At 28.3% G+C, this 20122-nt stretch overlaps 2 protein-coding genes across 3 annotated transcripts in view; one reads left to right on the top strand and one right to left on the bottom strand.

The window, feature by feature from the left end:
* LOC114130916 (POU domain protein 2-like) overlaps window positions 1-13147 on the top strand; it is a 40263-nt gene extending 27116 nt beyond the window's left edge. The window contains exons 3-8 of the mRNA XM_027995993.2: window positions 2793-2849; window positions 4191-4309; window positions 9452-9583; window positions 9663-9845; window positions 9925-10237; window positions 10328-13147. Of these exons, the coding sequence (XP_027851794.2) occupies window positions 2793-2849; window positions 4191-4309; window positions 9452-9583; window positions 9663-9845; window positions 9925-10237; window positions 10328-10917 (1394 nt within the window). The 3' untranslated portion in view covers window positions 10918-13147. The remainder of the gene's footprint in view (window positions 1-2792; window positions 2850-4190; window positions 4310-9451; window positions 9584-9662; window positions 9846-9924; window positions 10238-10327) is intronic.
* Window positions 13148-16126: 2979 nt separating this feature from the next.
* Window positions 16127-20074, bottom strand: LOC114130917 (protein YIPF6). 2 transcript variants are annotated; one of them, XM_027995994.2, is made up of 8 exons: window positions 19854-20074; window positions 18859-18921; window positions 17987-18106; window positions 17842-17920; window positions 17732-17774; window positions 17548-17676; window positions 16742-16899; window positions 16127-16665 (listed from the first exon to the last, which is right to left on the bottom strand). In XM_027995994.2, the coding sequence occupies exons 1-8, from the start codon at window positions 19857-19859 to the stop codon at window positions 16550-16552; spliced, it is 714 nt and encodes a 237-aa protein (XP_027851795.2). In that variant the 5' UTR covers window positions 19860-20074; the 3' UTR covers window positions 16127-16549. The 2 variants fall into 2 exon arrangements, with proteins under 2 accessions (XP_027851795.2, XP_027851796.1); XM_027995995.2 differs by lacking the exon at window positions 18859-18921 and having other exon boundaries at window positions 19854-20054.
* Window positions 20075-20122: the final 48 nt, after the last annotated feature.

Raw genomic sequence — 20122 nt, 5'->3', positions numbered from 1 at the left:
ATATACGCGGTGCACATGTGTTGAAGATTATAATGTGTACAATAATAAAATATACATTTTAAATGTCCGTATCGACCCTGAATCGGCATTTCCAAAACTGCTGGTGGTATTTTGTATGATGTATATTTTTACAATGAATGGTAGCCTGGTGTTATTGGAAATATATAATGCAAAAATATACATACACACACACACACGCACGCACATACACATACACAATCCACAATACATCCTTCCAATTTTAATACCCTACTAAATATTATAAGCCACACGCGCGTAGAATATGTATACCGCCGAATGTCGTGATAATCCGTGTGTTTGAAATATTTTGTTTAATTTACATATTGTTATACACAGCCTAGTTATGAAAGTTGTGACCAGAATAAATAAAATCGGTATTCCTACGCTTTTGGCCAGCAGTATGGATAAGAAGGGGGTATTATTTTTGCCCTTCATTTTTAACGTACACGCTATTTATTTGTTTAGGGCGAACCTTTTGAACCATACTTAAATTATTAAAATAGTATTCGCAAATACTAAATTTTATATTCTTTTTCGATGGAAATTTAAATTGTATTTTTTGTATTTTGCCCAGTTTACTTCTAATGTCTATTTATTTATTCATTTTTATTTTTTCATAAAAAAAAAAACCCAATTTAAATTATTCTCCCTTCGGTGAATGATTCAGACTCAGCTCACTCGTATATGCAAGATTTGCTGACCCCTATATTATAACCCGCCCCCGAGCCAACATCTGCGATGTATTGGGGAATATAATGAATATACGTGCAGCAAACATTCACAGAGCTGTATTACTATAATGTATTCCGTGTACATATATCCAGTTTCGAGACAAAAACTACCCTCATTTTTGGGGATTTTTCGCCTATATGTATATGGATTACGCATGCACGGTCGCTCTTATTTGCGAGGGTATTAGAATATGTCACACACAAACAACGATCAATATCTAAATGAGTCATTCTGTGAGTTAGTGAAATCAAAAGGTCCTTTTGTACATGAGTAAAATAATTGTTGTCTTCTGTAGACAATTAGAAACGACCAACATAGCATTATTTGTATATCTAACTATTATAATGATCAGTATATAAATCTATAAAGTTATACTTAAGTATTCTGCAATAATGTGATCGATGATTAATTACAACAACAATTGTATAAAACACCAAAAGAGTAAAATTTCAATAACATAATTTATGTTTATTAAATACTTCTATATGACAATATTTTACATTTTTTTTCTGTTGTTGATCAGTATTAATTATTATGACCTACAAAGTATGCTTAAGTATATTATTCTAATATTTTTTATAATTTTGAGTGTTTCGTATCATATTATGTTATACCTTTGAAATTATAAATAAGAAAATATTTTTTTTATTAAAGCATCCATCAAAACCAAACATTTTTCATGTTAATAAATAGGTTTTGTTTTTATGGTTTTGGAAAGTATATTCTTTTAAAAACAATATTTTACTTGACGTTGAGTATCCATTGTCAATAATTCGTTAAAATATGTAATAGACGTGCTCTTGAATTTTTTATTAGGTTAAAGTTGCGTATACCATTCGTCAAATTTAAAGACAGACTTGATAGACAGCTCCACCCCTTTATAAAATGTACATACATACTGACCGCAAAGAAATTATTAATTCATATGGCCTTGGTATAAAATTCAAAAGTGGAATTTCAGAAGTAAATTGACCAACTAACGGCTAACCATTATTTATATTTAACTGACTTATTGGACTCGTTCGACAGGCGCTTTGGTGTATAAATTTAAATTTCCCATCACCTTTCGTGTTTGTTTCCCCTCAAACAAGGGGTTCCCTATAAAAAAAAATATAGTCCACTGAGGTTAAACGTAATAAATGGCCATAGGGTGTTTGGGTTGTCTTTTTTGGCGCGTTACGTTCATATAAATAAGACACATCACTTCTGACTAAATCGCACTTTCGAACACGAAATGTCACCCTTGGGAATACATACTACTTATGGCCTTTATCTTTTTTCACTCGTCTTGTATAATAGTTCAATGTGTTTTGCGAAACCCTAAGTCTTCCTTATGAAACTCGTGAATTTTCATACGTTCGTTGTGGTCATTTTTAGCTATAGAAACACTGTTGTTAGATTTTTCACGTTTTATTTTCAACGAGTTTCCATTTGTATTAATATTGTGAAAACGTGATCAGAGTTATTGTTAGGTATGAAAAAAATGTATAGATAAAAGTTTTTTCTATACATTTCATTTTATATAGGTTTGGTATTTCAAGCCCGTTGGGAAATTAAGAGTAGAGTTTAGTTTTAGAAATTAAACGATCTTATATATTAACTTTGATCATTAACAAACTTGAATTTACCCATGGGAAAATATATTTCGAATTTTTCCTTAAGAATATTGTATATATTTTTATATAAAAAAATAAATGATATAAATATATAATTGGAAATTGGTAGAAATATTAAAAAATATATTAATAGCTTTTGATATCACGTGCTATATTTTGTCAATAGCTTACCCTTCGTTTATAACCGCTTTGGTCACGTTCTGTAACAATAGGAAATATGTGTATAAATCAGGTCCTTGTATAATATCTTGTGTCGGTCCTATTCAAAGAATCTCGACTGATTCCCTTTAGGCAGTATACGCGCGAAGAACAGGAACACAACACAACAGTACACATAGCACGAGCTCTTAACCCTTTGAAATAGACCCCTCTTTATAGCGTGAAATTGAATAATGTAATGATAATCATTTATTTTTTTTACAGGTACCGATGCAGAGAGTATTAAAAGTGCCAAGTCTCAATCACCAATTCCAGAAGAAGGTAAGCTTAGAAATACTTTTATTTAAATTATGTAGATTATGTAGATTATGTTAAGTAAGTAGAATACAATCTTATACGTAATTACCGCATGTATATTTTATATACTCGTAAAATAATGAATTTGGTAAATAACAATGTCGTATAGTGAATATTATACAGCTCATCTGGTTTAACCTCGATCATAATATCTGGGGTCAAATTCAAGTAAATGTAAAACCATAGAAGAGGGTGAAAATGGGGTAAAAAAGATTCGCTCCCTATATTTCTGCATATAATATAAAAACTGCATATAACATAGGCTCAATTTGTGTGCTCGTGAACCCGTAAAACTATATTTTTGGCTTTAAAATCAACCCCTAATCGTTTACGGGAAAATATTTCTCTCGTGATTGACACTGAACAAAATTTATTTTTCTGAGTAAAAAGTACAATTTAACCCGCATATAGGGGTAAAAGTGATTCAGCAAGATTTTCATTTGTGTGTAATGATAATAATGCTTACTAGTTTTGAACATTTTCAAAACTTGTCCTAATTTTAACATTAGTGAGCACACTTAAGACTATTTTTATTTTATTTATATTCAACAAAACTAGACATACGGGCACCAGCATAATTAAGAGAGGATCTGATACTACTGATTGGGTATAAAATCTGGTGCAACCCTCAATATCAATGGTCATCACAATTCAGCCCTAATTATAATAGGATTTAGTCATGTAGATGGATAATACTTATAGTATAAAAAAATTACTTCTAGTATAATAATACATTTTTTTCAATATGAAAATAAAATGTTAACATAATGTTTAATATAATCTGCTTTATTAATGAAACTATAATTTAAAGATTACAACCGAGTAAAATTGAAATGTCAGTAAAACTAGAAAAATTATGTTGGCTTCATAAATGGGGCGTGTATACTTGCATTAAACGGGTTAAAAAAAAGGGTAGCTGGAAGCCATGTTCGATTCGAACCCTCGTTTGCATAACTAACCAATTGCAAAAGTACACGACTTAGACACGGGGTTAGTTTTTTATAATCGTCTTTTATCCCTACACACGATTCATCATCAGCCCAATCATGATGCTGTATTATAGAAGCGTAAATTATTCGATAATCATTTTTTTAAACCCTTTTCATAAAGGGGGTGAGGCTCGTGGCAAATGACACCCCTTTCGTGCACGAGCCAAGCCACACAAAAAGTATTATACATCAAATGATTTATGTATAAATTGAATGTAGTAATGTCTAGTATGAAGTTTGTTAAAACTTTGAAATCGGTTATGGAACGATTTTTTTTATTATAAAATTATGATTAATATTATCTTTTGTGTTATAGATGATAATGGTGAAGAGGAAAGGGTGGAAGATATCGTTGATCACAGCGAGGACAGTACTGGAAGTGATTTGTTGCTCAACTCAGATGGATCACCAGATAGAATTGGAGCATTAAACTTGGTAAATTTTAACGAAATACATGTTATAACAAATAAAAATGTTCAATACAAGATACCGCTAGTGACATTATTTTATTAAACATTTATAGTTGGAAAACTATTTTATTACTTTATTACTCATGCGTTCAGCCGCAGCTGTATATTATAAATATATAGGAAATTGCACGTTTGAACATATTTCAATATTTGTCTTAAAAACTGCACACATTGTGCATAACGGCATAACGCTTAGCTCAGAGTTCTGTTTTATTATAATGCTTTTATAGTTAATAGGCCTATATAATTTAATTGCCAACTGTACTTTAAGTAGAAAACGAAAATTTGAAATTATTTAAAAAAATCTTGCAAAACTTAATCGGTATTAGTTATTACAATATTATAATCGATCGAAGTATCCGTTTACGATATTAAAATACTTTCGATTTTTTACGTTTCGTTTAAAACTCATCGTGTTTATCACAAATCACCATGTTTGTTCGTGAAATGCAATTGCAAATTACGCCCACACTGCAGTGTTGTAGGCACACAAGGTACGACGAATTGTACGGTTGTGTTTCCTAACACTTGAGCACACGACAATATCTCAAAAGGTCGCTGAGGCGCTACGAAAATTACGGCATACCTATCTATAATATTGTAACATACCTACGTAACATAACCATCGGTCCTGCGTGTATATACGTGTACCTATAATAAACACTCGCACGCACTCGCCAACAAAATGTGAATAGTAATGATCGTAATATTAAAACTTCACAAAAACAAAAAACGCGCTTTACTCGCGGTTTAATATCACATGTTATATATATATATATATATATATGTAAAGAGCAGTCGGCCGTAAAGTGTCGGGTGGTGTTTGTTTTACGCCTTGTCGTTAGGTGTTTTACCGGAGCCCCGGGGGACGTGCGTGATTAGAGGCGCACAAACTGCTGCTACCCGACGATTTAATAAATTCCACGTTCGCCACTAATTACGTGTAGGTATCCGTTTATAATTTCTTGTACAATAACGCTCGTGCAGAGAAATCACGACGGCGACTGTAATAACGACGCGCACAATATGTTTGACGTTTTCTATATTATTATGTTATAGTAAACACACACACACACACACGCTCATACATATTTTCATGTATAATAATATATTATAATATCGTATCTCATAAATTATTGTATGTATACTGCATTACTGCGCTCATGTGCAGGGGGCGTTAACCCACAGGCTCGATAATTATTTAAGTCGTTTGAAAAAAATTATCCTGCTCGCTAACCTTTTCTTTTGAGTTATTCGGCTCCACGCTCTATATTTATTTCTAATGTGATATATTAATAATTTTCGGACTTACAACATTATACGCACAAAACATCTATGTATATTGTATAATGTATATAATATATATATATATGATATGTAAGCGCGAATGGTAATTTTCCACACTTCTAATATATAGGTTAGGAAGTATATACACTATACATATTATTATATGCGTGTAGTCCGATCTGTTTTCATTGTATAATATACGATGTCTTATATCGCTGTAATTTATTCCGAGTGTCCGGTCAACATGCCTTTGATACGCGTTAGAATATACGTACTTCCGTTCGAATATTTAAACATTTACGGTCTATTGAAGATTATACATCGATAGGTTTCCTATATATATTATACATATAATATGACGTGTGGCTCGAGGCTATCTAATATTCGACCCTTTTTTAATATAGTCTGGTTCAAAAAGAGTGCGAATTGCGGTCAAAATAAGGGCCCGACGTATGCTATTTAAATAAATAAAAAACTCATAAAAGGCACAAAAAATAGCCCCTTTCGATTTTAGCAAACATGCTGTGTCTGTTATATTTAATATATGGGAACTCATCGAATATGTATCCACAATAAAACACACATACGAACTGTCTTGCACAGTTACAGTAGTTACACACATAATATAACTTATCGAATTCCATATTACATTATATTATCCTCAATTTATATACATTTTTTTTTTACTTGACATCCCAGATTATATACCGCGTACGAATTTAAAATTCAAATTCGAAATTTACCATTTGTTCTTGAAATCTCGTGGGTAGTAACTAGAAATACGACAGAATTTTGGCCGATAAATATGAACAATAATATTAAAAATTATCGGGATGAAATACAGATGTATGTAATAATATATAGAGTATAGACACACCAACACGATAATTCGAAAAGACTGCGTTTGTCAGGTTGAATTAAATGTATTATTTACTATTTGCTCATCTATATGTTTTTATACCACGAAACTGGTATGTAAAATATTATCACAGTCCTATATATTCTTGTCACAGACAAGAGATTGTTCCACTTACGCGTCTTTATACTTTATTATACAATTTTACGAATTTTGAAAAAAAAAAAAATCGATATTTGTGAGTGGTGACTGCTGGCCGCTGGGTGATAGGATATATTAGGGGAATGATTATTTTTTTTTCATTAGATCTCGTCGAAAGTTTGGTGTAACTGCCATACCAACGAATGCCTTACGTCCTAGAGCGCACGTAGCCGCCCATCCTAAAAACAACACTAAGCATCGACGAGGGAAATAAGTTATAATTAAATAAAAGGAATTTTGACAGCCGTCATATATTCGCGCTCGTGCACATTCGTATTAAGACATCGTTCGTTCGACGAGGCAACGAAAACAATGACATACACACCCACTACTATATACATCTCTCGGCTGATAGGAATTGATTAATAACTTTGGTGAAACGCGTAGGTACCTATATTATAGACTCCCCTGCTTCACCCCCTCCACGTTGTCAACGGCCGCCGTAATAAGGCCCGAACGTTTTTCCTAATGGCTTTTCCTGGTCTCGGTAAAAGTCGTCGGTAAAGATGGCGGCGATGGCAAATTATTATTTTCGTCGAAAAGGTTTTCTCTCGTCGCCGTCGGACGTGTCAATTATTATTAAATACACTATAGTAATACTACATTTCCTTCCGGAATCTTTACTCGCGTGTATGTGAGTGTTTATAGTGTTTATTCGTTAAATGTTATACATATTATAACATATAATTTATGGTTGTCCTGTACTTAGTTATTTATTCTATGAAAAAAATTTGAATTATGTATTTTTTTATTTATATTTTATGTTTGGTTTACTTTTTTTCGAGAAAAAATTCTTTATTTCTTGTATAAAAAGTAAATCATTATAGTAAAAAAACGCGTGGTGGGTAATAATTTTTAATTTGAGCACTTCGCATAACACAATAATAATTATGATTCCTAATGGTTAGCAACAACAGATTAACTTAAAATTGGAAATGAGTCAATAATTTATTTTTAATAGTAAAAAATTAGTTTTGGTTATTTAAGAAGCATTATAACGAAAGACAGATAAATTGAACTCTGGAGGTTGAATTTGGGGGCATAAAATATAATTTAAATTTGTACAGTCTTTTCATTTTTTTAATCTGAGCACCCTATGCGTGTGTATGCTTGTGTGCGTGCATTGTTTTGTTATCCATATCAAAGATCAACAGCCGAGATGTATTCGCACCGTAGGGTTTTATTTTTTTTAAGAGATTAACGCATTCGCGGTATCTTTTTCGCAATTAACACGCAAAAAGATAACGAAGAAACGGGGGAAAAGTGTAAAACCGTTGAGATAAAAAATAATAATAACGACGATCGCGTGCCACCGACGCGACGCGTGTACCACCTATACGATACACCTATTATAACGAAATAATGAAAAAAACTCGATAAAAACCTGGCAGCCGGTGTTCGGTTACAAAAAACAACTCATAGTTTTTTCGGTGAACATAACTAATATGTGTGTTTATTACGCACCGTAATAATAATTTCGTTTTTTTTTCTCGTATTTCGTTTTTGCCTATCCATCCGAATTGTCTATTGGATACGACATTATTGTGTACATTGTGTTACAATTTCATATTATACACATAATATCATTTAGTGTACCTACTTACTATATTATTATTAAATCGCGTACTTACCGCCGTCACTGACCTCGTGTAATGGCACGTATCCTCCGCCGCCGCCGCCGCGTTCGTCGTTATTTTCCAGTTTCGTTTTTCCGCGCGTCGTCGTCGGTCGTTCGCACATTATCATAAACACAATTATATATGCACAACATTGTACATTATAAATTTGTAATGCAAACAATGACGGAAAAATGTGTAGACAAAACGATCGAAAAATCATTCGACAAGTCGCAGTGACATTAAATGTATACAATTTATATTATGTACCTTCTACACGACGACGGCACAACGTACACTGACGACGATGAAACTTTTGTGTGTGAAGAGGGACACATACCACGCGCGAACTTTCAATATTTTTTTGTTTTTCGCGCCAATACTCGTTTAACTGTGACGAACAACTGTGACATGCGACTCGCAAGTCAATCGTTTTCCAGTTGTCGTTTCGCAAATTAGGTTTAAATTTTCCAAAAAATAACAGTGCCCTTCCATCCAGAAATAACCAAACGCATTTTTTTTTTAATATTATTTTGTTTTATTTAGTTAAGTTTAATATTCTTCTGATTGCGTTTCCGTTAATCGGTTCGCGTTACTCTATAAATATTTTCACACAATTATTTATTTTGTTATTTAACCACGAGTTGGCGTTTATCGTTTTTAAAATAAACGTGATCAGTATATTATTAGCTATAGATATTTGGTTTTTTTATTTTTATGTTTGTGTAAGTACAACATTCCAGTAGTTTTATAATAATTCATTAATCCTTTTAATTTCATTTCGTTGTATATTAGTGTACTGCTCATGATGTTTAATTTATCAAAGGAATTGTTTTAAATTGTGTGTGTTTATTCATGCCTATTTACCTAAATACCTCGATATTTTTAATATTGTAGTGTACATGCGCCTCTGTAATATTTACATAGCTTCTACTAATATAGGTGTTAAGAAATTCCAGTATGTCTCTTGGTTTTTCAACTTAATTTTCAAAACGACTACAATATCATTTTCATAATATTGAAATATCTATCAATTTTTTCCTATGGACAATGATTTGTATAATAATTTCATAAAAAAAAAAATATATATGTTTCTTAAAAAGCAATAAATGTTTCAATATTTAAACAGTTTTATTTACTTTTTCAGGTTTCGCACAGACATTCTGGTAGCTCTTCGAGCTCAGGCGTTAGCAGTACCGGACCATCGGGAAATTGTTCAGCAAATGTAACAAGTGGCAGTGATCCATTAGCTGCACTACAAAGTCAGCAATTCGCACAGGTATAATTAATATTAATATTAATATTATATTTGTTAAGCATCCAAAACCCATATCTAATATTTTTTGAATATTTTATAGATTCCTGGGTTGGGAGTCTTATCACCGCAAAGTAATCCATTAATTGGAAGTCCTCCTGGAGGTCAATCTTCTCTTACACCTCAAGAACTTCAAGCACTTTTCCAGCAACAAATTCAATATTTATTAATGAGACAGTCTACAGCAACACATCAGAACCAGACTCCATTTTTTTTCCAAAATCAAGTAATTATAATGGAAATTTTTTTTACATATTATATTTGCATTTGTTAACTGGTTAATAATAAAAACATGTAAAAATTAGGTCCACCAAGCATTGACGCAAGCATCACTTCAACTACAACAGATCCAACAGGCTCAAAATATGACTAACAATCATCAACATTCTCCAGTTGGCAATGGTCCTAATCAGTCAGCACGTCCAGCTGGTTCTTCAACACCATCCCATCATTCTAAACACTCTGCTCAGACCCAATCATCTAATAATGACTTGGATCCATCAGCGGCAGCCGCTCTTAGCCGACTGGCAGAAACCAAAACTAGCACTGATGATACCACCGATCTCGAAGAATTAGAACAGTTTGCTAAACTCTTTAAGCAAAGACGCATTAAATTAGGTAAAAAAAAATATATTTTTGCACATTTTAAAAATATATAAAAAATAATAATAAAATATTTTTTATTAATTTCTTATATTCTTTGTTTAGGGTTTACTCAAGGTGATGTGGGCCTTGCAATGGGAAAACTATATGGCAATGATTTTTCTCAAACAACAATATCTAGGTTTGAGGCGTTGAATTTGTCTTTTAAAAACATGTGCAAGCTAAAACCACTGTTGCAAAAGTGGCTTGTAGATGCTGATAGTACAATGACTAACCCCAGTGCTTTGTGTAATCCTCTGACAACACCAGAAGCAATTGGAAGGCGTCGCAAGAAACGTACATCTATTGAAACATCTATAAGATATTCTCTAGAAAAAGCATTTAGAGCAAATCCTAAGCCTACATCTGAAGAAATATCTATATTGGCTGATAACCTATCCATGGAAAAAGAAGTGGTTCGTGTTTGGTTCTGCAACCGCAGGCAAAAAGAAAAACGCATTAATCCACCAACAACAACTATGGCTGGTCAAACTACATCTACCAACACAGATATGTTCACCGCTTCAATGTCAGTACAAAATCAGAGTGATATGTTTCCTATGCTTACTTCTCCAGGACATCCACTGGCACTTGTATCTTCTCCATCGATTGGAGGTCATCACCACCATCACCACCATCAAAGTAACAGTGAGTGACATTGGTCCATCTCATCGTCCCTAAATAATGGATTTGATGAGCTCGGTCAACGTAGATATTTCAGGGCTCCTATTGATGGCAAATTATCACTCTGTTAGTCACATCAAAATTTGAATTGACTTTCATATTGAAAATAAGCAAAAAATTCCTATTTGAAACAAATAATTAAAAATAAAAACATTTAAAAGATCTATCCTCGCAATACTTAATTAAGTAAATCAATAATGATTTAATTTATAACAATATAATGTTTATATTATAATATATGTATACCTATATCTGTTTATAAATAGTTTGTACATACAATTATTATTTTGCAACAAACAAAGTAATAGTGGTTAGTATTTCAATAATTAATAGTACTTATTACTTAGTAACTTAAATTTAGATAAGTATTTTTCTTTTTTTTTTTTTTTTGATCTGTTGTAACAATGTTAGTGAAATATTTAATTTCTTTTCACATTGTAAATATTAACATTAAATTTGGGGATTAATCAAAATAATGTCATTGTCGATCTGAAAATCAAACTTTTTAAGTTTTATTTTGTGCTAACAAGCGCTCTTTCTTTTGTTAATTAATTTATATGTAAGTATTTTTTTTTCAATGTGTTTTTTCGATGAAACTGTTTTAGTGATAGTTCATACGTGTAAGTGATTATTATATTAATCTGGAAATTGTATTGAACTATAATATTAAAATATTCAAAGTTATTAGTCTTGGAAAACTACCATGTCTTGCAGAACATTATGTATATTAAATTTGTTATTGTTTTTCATTGTTACACCATTGCAGGTGGTGGATTTTTTTGAGATCAAATACACTTTGGTAGTGTCAATGATGTTAAAATTATACAAATACATAACCTGGAGACTTGAAAAAAAGTACAATTTTTTTTTTTAAAAAAGAAGAAGAATTTAAAATATAATGAATCATTTTAAGGAGACAATAACAAATTTCATAATTCATTGTTTGCTGTGTTTTATTAGCGTGACTTTATAACTTGAACCTATTTATTTAATACATTTTGATTTTTTTATTAATCTGTTCAAATTCAAAAAGTAAATTCAAAATCAATAATTATCGGTTTTTGGGTCCATTCACAGCATACGAAACTTTTTTTTAAATTCACATATCATTAAAATCCACCTTTTTATTCATTTCACAAAAGTTCCTAAAGTCTTGCCTGTAAGGCAATTGTGTATAGTCATTAATCAATTCTTATCATAATTTAAGTCCTAGTGATTATTTGCCAGTTATTATTTTGAAACGATTCCATTAAGTGTTTTACCATAACCTAAACAATAACCAGGGATTAAAAACATCACCAGGAATATTATAAAGAACAAATCAATTTTTGCTTGATTTCAACAAAATTGTTGGTAAACATTATCAATCCCATACAAAAATATAGTCTTATAGTCGTAGGGAATAATATTACATACATTAGTGTTATCAGCCTCTCTACATTAGGTATTAATTTTTTTCATTTTTATTCTAATGGTTTTTTTCTATATGTTGTTCCTAAAATTATGTGTTCAGCCTTTTTCATTGACATAGCTTACAAAGCCAATTTCAACATATCCCATAACCCTGACATAAAATTCAAAATAGTCTTTCATAGTAGTTTAATATCTTATACTAGAAATGTTTTTTTGTGAATTAAAAGTTGTGCTTAGTGTTTTGATTTCTGGCACAGAACAACAGTGACAGTGTATTGTGTAAGTTCACCATCGAGATATTTAACTCCAAAATGTGAACGGATCAAATAACCAGCCATTGAACATGTTTGCTTTTAACAATATTTGAAAGTATGCTTATGTTTTTAATTGTGCTAAAAAGGTTAGCATCTTTACCAAGTTCAATAACAAATATAACATCAAAAAATTCAATGTATACCGTTCCATTGTTCATATCATTAGAATAGAGAGGTGTGTTAACGTAAATTAATTAATACATAAAATAACGTGTGTATATAATATGTGTGTATGTTATATAAGCGCGCGCACACACATTATACATATATATACAATTTTATAAATTTAAGTTAAATTAAATAGTTAATAAGTGTATTTGTGTTTTTTATTATTATATTATAAATATTAGGGGCCGTGCTATCGGTTTTGTATACGTCAAAAAGTGTCAGGTAACTAAATTTTAAGGATAAATTCATCTTAGTCTTATTAGTATGTGTAAAATATTAAGATAATAAAGTAAAGATTAACTGAAAATCCTTGTTCATTTTTATTTTTGGTTACCTGTCATGTCACCCTTATTTCAATTTTAAATGTGTAATAAAATACAATAGTTTTACCTAACCTATTAGCATTAACTTACTTATTTTTTATTTTACCCCAAACATTGTAGATCAATTTCTTTTGTTTTGTTTTTTTTTTTTGTAATGTACATAATCGTATCTTTAGTTTATTATTATTATTATTATTATTTTTGTTAAATATTCCTTGATATAATTTTTTTTTGTGAAAACTACATAAATATTACATACATTAAAGAAATAATGCAATAATAAAATGTTTTACTAAGTTATTTTTAAACAATTTATGAGTTAGTCTGAATGGTACAGTACTTAAATATTGATTTTTTAACTTATAGTATTATTAAATACTATGGTAATATGTCATGAAAATCAATATAACTGATTTATTTATTTATTGAAATATAAATGCCAGATGGCAGTTACAATGTAGTAAATAAATATAATATAGTTAAAAACTAATATAACAGCCATAAAAGAATATAATATGACTATACCACGAATTAAGATATACATATATATAAGGTATATCTTAATTCGTGGGCTATACTAAGTGGTTTGCTTGGTATGGGACAGAGAAAGGAAGCTAATTGTAGAAAGAATAAAAGTATTTATAAAATGACTTTTCCAAAATGATCTGAAGCATCCAGAGTCGTTTAAAGAGAAAATTAACAAAACTAAGGAAGAGAAGGTTTGAATTTGAAGGACTTAGTGGATAAATAAACTTGATATATCTCAGTGGCAAATTCTCCAGGCATACTCAGCATGCACCGCTTGCTTAGAAATAAAAACGTTATTAATCAAAATACAAAAATTATTTTTATAATCAATAATATATTACGTATTTTAAAAGAAATATAATGTGTTACATTAATTCATTTATTTTTGTTATACTTAAGTATCTGTGTTAATCTTTATTCTAACATTTAATGACAGAGCATGCGATAGATGTGTGCGCAAGCTATACGACCCTTGTTATCGCTGTAAAAAAACCAGTTATTTCGAGACCCCCTCTACTAGCAGCCGCATATTAATCACCCGGGGCATGCTCATTCTGTTGCGCTTCGTCAACGTAAATTATAGAATTTACATGTACGAGTAATTGACAATTTTTTTATTTTAGTTAAGAGTTAGTCAAGTCTCAATTACAATTATTAAAGTAAGTGCTATTGTATAGGTATAATATATATTAAATTAAAGTCTTATTTATAAATTAATACAAATTTGTGTATTATTTATTAGTTATAAATTAAATAGAATTATAATTATACATTATGATAAATGAGCATGCCCATACATCAGAGTTAGCATTCGCCACTGTTATATCTAAATATAATAAAATTTAAGTGTTTATAAGATAGATATAACTTCAGATACTTGAATGTCTTTGAAAAACTGTTTCACCTACATAATTATTAAATTTTTATGACATAGACAAGAACAATCAACAAAGACGTGATTTTATAATTTTTAGGTTTCCTAAATGATCTCATGGTTAATTTCAGTTACAATATAAAAAATTATTCATATGCAGTGCAAAAATAAAGTAAATGAATAAAGCCTGTTGGCCTTTTGATCAAAATAAGAGTTAATAATTTTAATTTAAATATATTATATTGTTTATTGCTAACAGACTCAACTAAATATCTCTGCGTTCCATTTGCGCCGTCTGCTCCTAGGTGTATAGGTGTGGTATCCTATTTAGGGTCTAAAAAATAGTTATGGACCACAGGTTGAGTATGACTGCTGTAGAATACTAGAATGTGAAATTTATTATTGTATGTCATAACAAAGTAGGAACATGATATTCATTTATTTAGTTTATGGCACCTGTGTTTACATATTATCACAAATTGTGAAAATGCATCACTAAAAATAACATTAAGTTTATTTGTCAGTTTTGCTTTAATACACTGTCAGTCAAAATAACTTAGATTAGGTTAGGTTAGCTATTCTAATAATAGCCAATAGATATACTGTTTGTCTATACAAATACTAATGATATGAAAATAAATTATTAAAATACATAGTTGATTTGCTCATTATGATATTAGGTCAAAAAATGCTTCAAGATCATAGCAAGTCCTGAGATATTAAAATCTTATTGCATTTTTACAAAAATAAATAAATTTATAAATATAAAATATTATGATTATGCCTTATGGACATTGTTTGTCTGACTAAAGCTGCTAAGAGGCTATTACTCAGCATATTTTAACTTTTTATGACCTAATTTTATTTCTTAAATATTTATAAACTTTAATAAACTAATTAAAGACGTTAGTTTAGTATACATACAATACTAACATAAAGTGTATAATGATAAAATAAATAAAATAATTTATTAACATTAATTTCGCTTTTGTTAAAATTTGATACCTATCTTTTTAATCAAATATGTTTTGTAATGTATTCATAGTTTACAAAATGTATTATTAATATTGACATACAAGAGTTATTTAAGAATATTTTCAAATATAAAGATTATTATAACAAATCAATGTTCAGTCGTAAAATAAGAAAATTTGAGTCCATTAATGATGATGGCTCATAAATAGCTGTAGAAAAATTAATTAATAGTGTAGCCAACTCATCAAATGTATTAAAACTTAAAAGAATATCAATATTATTATATAATATAAGAACCTAATTCTACTAATTAGTTTCCTATACATATTATTAAATTTTAACGTTTTAACTTTTTTTCCTATAATAAAAGGTAGTAAAAAAATAAAAATTGTAAAGAGATAATTTTAAGAAGCCATTTGAAAAATATATACTGCTTATACATTTTCATGTTTGTTTAAAATCCTATTCAATTGTTGAAGCCTGTTCTAAAAATATCATTTTTAATTCAAAATATAAATTATAAAATTTATGGTAACACGTTTTTTTTTATTGTGACAAATGAAAATAAATTTTGATCACATATGTATTGAGTACAAAGTTAAAAATTATGTATTTTTTAATATGTGAATAAATACGGCCACTCTATTTAAACAAATAACTTATAATGCTTACAATTTCCTATTTTTATTCTTTAACATTCATTTAAAAAATATATCAACCATAGTATTAAGTAACATTATTAAAATTAAAAAGAAAAAGATTTATATACTTGAAAAAAAAATTATAAAAATATAATATATAATAATACTATGAAAAATTTATTGCATAGTAACAATTAAAAAAAAAAATGTTATCATTATAGTAAATTTTAAACACATGACAGGGTGCTTTACATTGAGGCAAGCGCCAAATAATTACTTAATAGTTAATGTTTTAAAATAGTATAAATAATTACAAGTCATAAACAAAACTCAGGTAACCTCTCAAAATGTAATTTTGATCGACAACGCTATACTGTGTGTGATAAAACAAGCCATGACATGATAAAGTAAAACAAAAATATTGGATATACAGCTAAAGCTTTTTTCCCTTGTGGTTGACTATCTCCAAGGAATACAACAGAAGCTAAAATTAAAAACATAAAATTTATAAATTAAATTGTTTTAAAAATGCATGTTAAATTGATTGCTTTATTATTTACCATATGTAGCCCATAAAAATGAACCAATTGATATGGCAAATCGAATAAAAAATAAGAAATTGGTTTGCTCAAATATTAAAATAAATCTGCATAATATTAAGGCTATAACTATTGGTAATAGACAGTAACCTAAAACACAAACACTCTGAAAAAACGATCTGAAAAAAAAATCATTTATGTAGTACAAATAATGTTTGATATTTAAATGGTATTGTAGATAAAAAATATTAATTAATATATAAATGTGTTAATATTTAACATTAAAAAATGTTTTTCACTAGACTTTTAAATTATATTATTTTAATATTTTAAAAATAATTAATTCTGTGATATAAGTGATATAGTTAAGTAATATTTTATGCAAATATTTAAATTATAATTTTGAGTTCAAACTATAAATATATACTATTTAAAAAAAGGTAAAATTATGGTGTTTTGCTTTAAATGTAATAAAAGTAACATCATCGATTAAATTTACATATTTTGATAATTAACTAATCATTGGTAAATGGAGATAATAAAGGTATTATTTATTAACAGCTAAAGAGGACATTATGCAAAAATGTGTTGTTGCCATTTTATTAACCCATAATATTATATAAAAATTTGGAACCAGCTGTTTCAATCTAGTATGTAAAATTATCACAACGATCTTGTCAAAGTTATTGTTAGGTCAATCACCTTACACGACAGATAATCTGTTATCCCAAGTTAAGATTCACAATAAAATTCAACAAATATTTTACAGAACTTAATTTAGAGTAATAATTTATAAAAAAAAAAAATAAAAAGTGAAGAATACTTACATTGTGCCCCCGAGTAATTTTGAATTTAATGTAATAATCACAGACCCTATCCAAATAATAACAAAAACCTCAGCAAACTCAGGACCTCCATCACCAACTTGTATAGAATCTGGTGAAGCTTGTAGAACCCTTAAATAAATAATAACAATTATAATTTGATAATAACAATAATTAATAAACTTACATAGCCATGAATGTGCAAAGCATCAAAGGGCCCCACAAGTCCCCTAAAAATATAATTTATATTGTAAAATTAAAAATTAAAAACAATTTCAACTATTATTTAAAACTCACATTCTTTAAGAAGTGTATTTTTTTCTTTTAAATACAAAACATGTTTAAATTTCATTCCAACTGCTTTTAAGTCTCTCATCTACAGTTAATAAATATTAATCATTATATATAAATAATAACTTTATGAAATAAATATCATAATTACAATAGTAGTTTTAATAGGTTCATCTAATGTGTTGAATCCAGGGTCACCAATGTTTTGCATTAGCGATCCTGATACAGTCATTCGTCCTTCAACATTATTCATTGGTCGATCATCGATATACTAAAATTAAAAATAAGTACAATAAATTTGCAGCAGACAAGTTAGGGAAGTAAAATAATAAATTTTATAGTCAAAAACTCATATCATTAACTAAGCTTATGATATTGAAAAACAATAATTTCTCAAAAGTTAACAGGGATTTTAATTACATTAGGTATTCAATTTTACAACACATGCTAATTAAATTAATTATTTAATAATTATTAAAAATGTTGATAACTATTAATTGCCAAATAAATAATTATTATTTTGCTGTACATATATACCTATTTGGTTATGAAGAACTTTTTTAAAATTATAGATAGGTAAAAGCCAATTATAGGTATACTAAGTGAACAATTATAATACATTATGAAGAAAATAAAAGAAATTTTGATGATGTTTTTATATATTTATAATATTTGTACAATTTACCCCATATATATTATGTCCATTTACAGTTTTAGATGAAATTATGCAGAATTCCTAGAGAAGCTGGGCCACGGTCATCTACCCAAGTAGATAACAGTGGGTTGTACATAACCTAATAGTAATATAAGTAAATTTTTACTTATATAGTTAGAGTAGGTAAATACACTTATTAGTTTAATATTAATTTAAATCATAATATTCATTTTTGTATATATGAAATTCAATTTTAAAACATAATATGTTGGTTGTTATAACTAAATTTTACTTGGAATAATTTTATTGAGTAAAATAATTAATTAATATTAAATTGAAGAATTTATAAAGATATTAAATTTACTTACAATTGCAGTATGACCACCATTTGGGTTATTGAAGTTATTTTGTCCAGTATTAGTATTCAAAAACTAAATATATAAAAAGAAAATCATACAAAATATTATGTTCAAATAATTATTTATAATTTAAGTTTCTTAAAAATTAAAAAAAATACAACATAATTGAATTTAATAATCTAGATATAATAATAAAATACCGAGCCACTTCTTTAAATTTTAGAAATATCATATTATATAATAAAAATTAAAATAGATAACCAATCTATCTAAATAATGTGAAACTTTATGAATTACATATTACATCATGAGAAAAATATAAGTTGGCTAAATTTCATATGAAAAAGTATTAAGACTTAATGTTAACATAATAGTGATATGATAGTAAATATGATACAATTTTTGAATATATTTTGTGACTGATGATTATAAAAATTTAATTATTCAAGCTAATTAATAGAAATCGGGCTTTTGGATGTCTGTTAAACTGTTTTCGTCTTTCTACATAAAAATGTTTATTCAAATTTGTTGTCTGCATTAATAACTTAGAAAGTTAACTTTAACTAGACTACTTTATCTCTAAAAAATTAAAGCAGAAACACCATTGTCAACAAGATGTACCAAAACATAACTTCTAATTCCAAAGCAAACAATTTATAATAGTATAACAATAATACAAGAACTATTCCCATGCATACTCTAACAGATTACATACAACAATATAAGTATATTATAATCATTAATATGTTGTTCAAATGATAAGTAATTAAAAACCTTTTTATTTTTAAAAGAATTTTTGCAAAAATTATTTAAAAAATATAACGCAAAAAATGTAACTAATTAAACAACAGGTAAATCATTATTTTATATTCAATAACAATTAATGATAATAATTATTAAAATGCTTATAAATAAATCTCTTCCACTATATATATAAATAAATAATTAAATTGTTTTTTAAGAACTTCAAAGTAATAAAGTGTATATCTAGTAAAAAAACTTACATCCATAGTTTTTATTTATTTACTCGTGAAATAACTTAAGGATATAGAGTACCAATAATGTAGTGGTTTTCATTCGATTCTGGCCAAATTGTTTAAAATAAAAGAACAATAATTTGTGGTAAAACACATTTTATACGTGGCCACTTAAAATAATTATTATTTATTATACTAATTAATTAAATAAAAATGTCAGGCTAAATATTAAACAAGTATTATGAAACATCAAAATCACAAAAAAATTAAAAAAATTAAAATCCAGACGTGTCATG

This window comes from Aphis gossypii, chromosome 2 (genome assembly GCF_020184175.1).
Source record: "Aphis gossypii isolate Hap1 chromosome 2, ASM2018417v2, whole genome shotgun sequence".
NCBI classification, from domain to species: domain Eukaryota; kingdom Metazoa; phylum Arthropoda; class Insecta; order Hemiptera; family Aphididae; genus Aphis; species Aphis gossypii.
This window is presented reverse-complemented; position numbering and strand designations above follow the sequence as displayed.

Excerpts from the sequence above, each read along its gene's own strand:
- LOC114130917 (XM_027995994.2), bottom strand. Across the intron at positions 17,677-17,731 it reads CTTTGCACATTCATGGCTAT|GGTTCTACAAGCTTCACCAG; the intron begins GTAAGTTTATTA and ends TATTTATTTAAG. Across the intron at positions 16,666-16,741 it reads ATTTTTATGGGCTACATATG|CTTCTGTTGTATTCCTTGGA; the intron begins GTAAATAATAAA and ends TTTTAATTTTAG.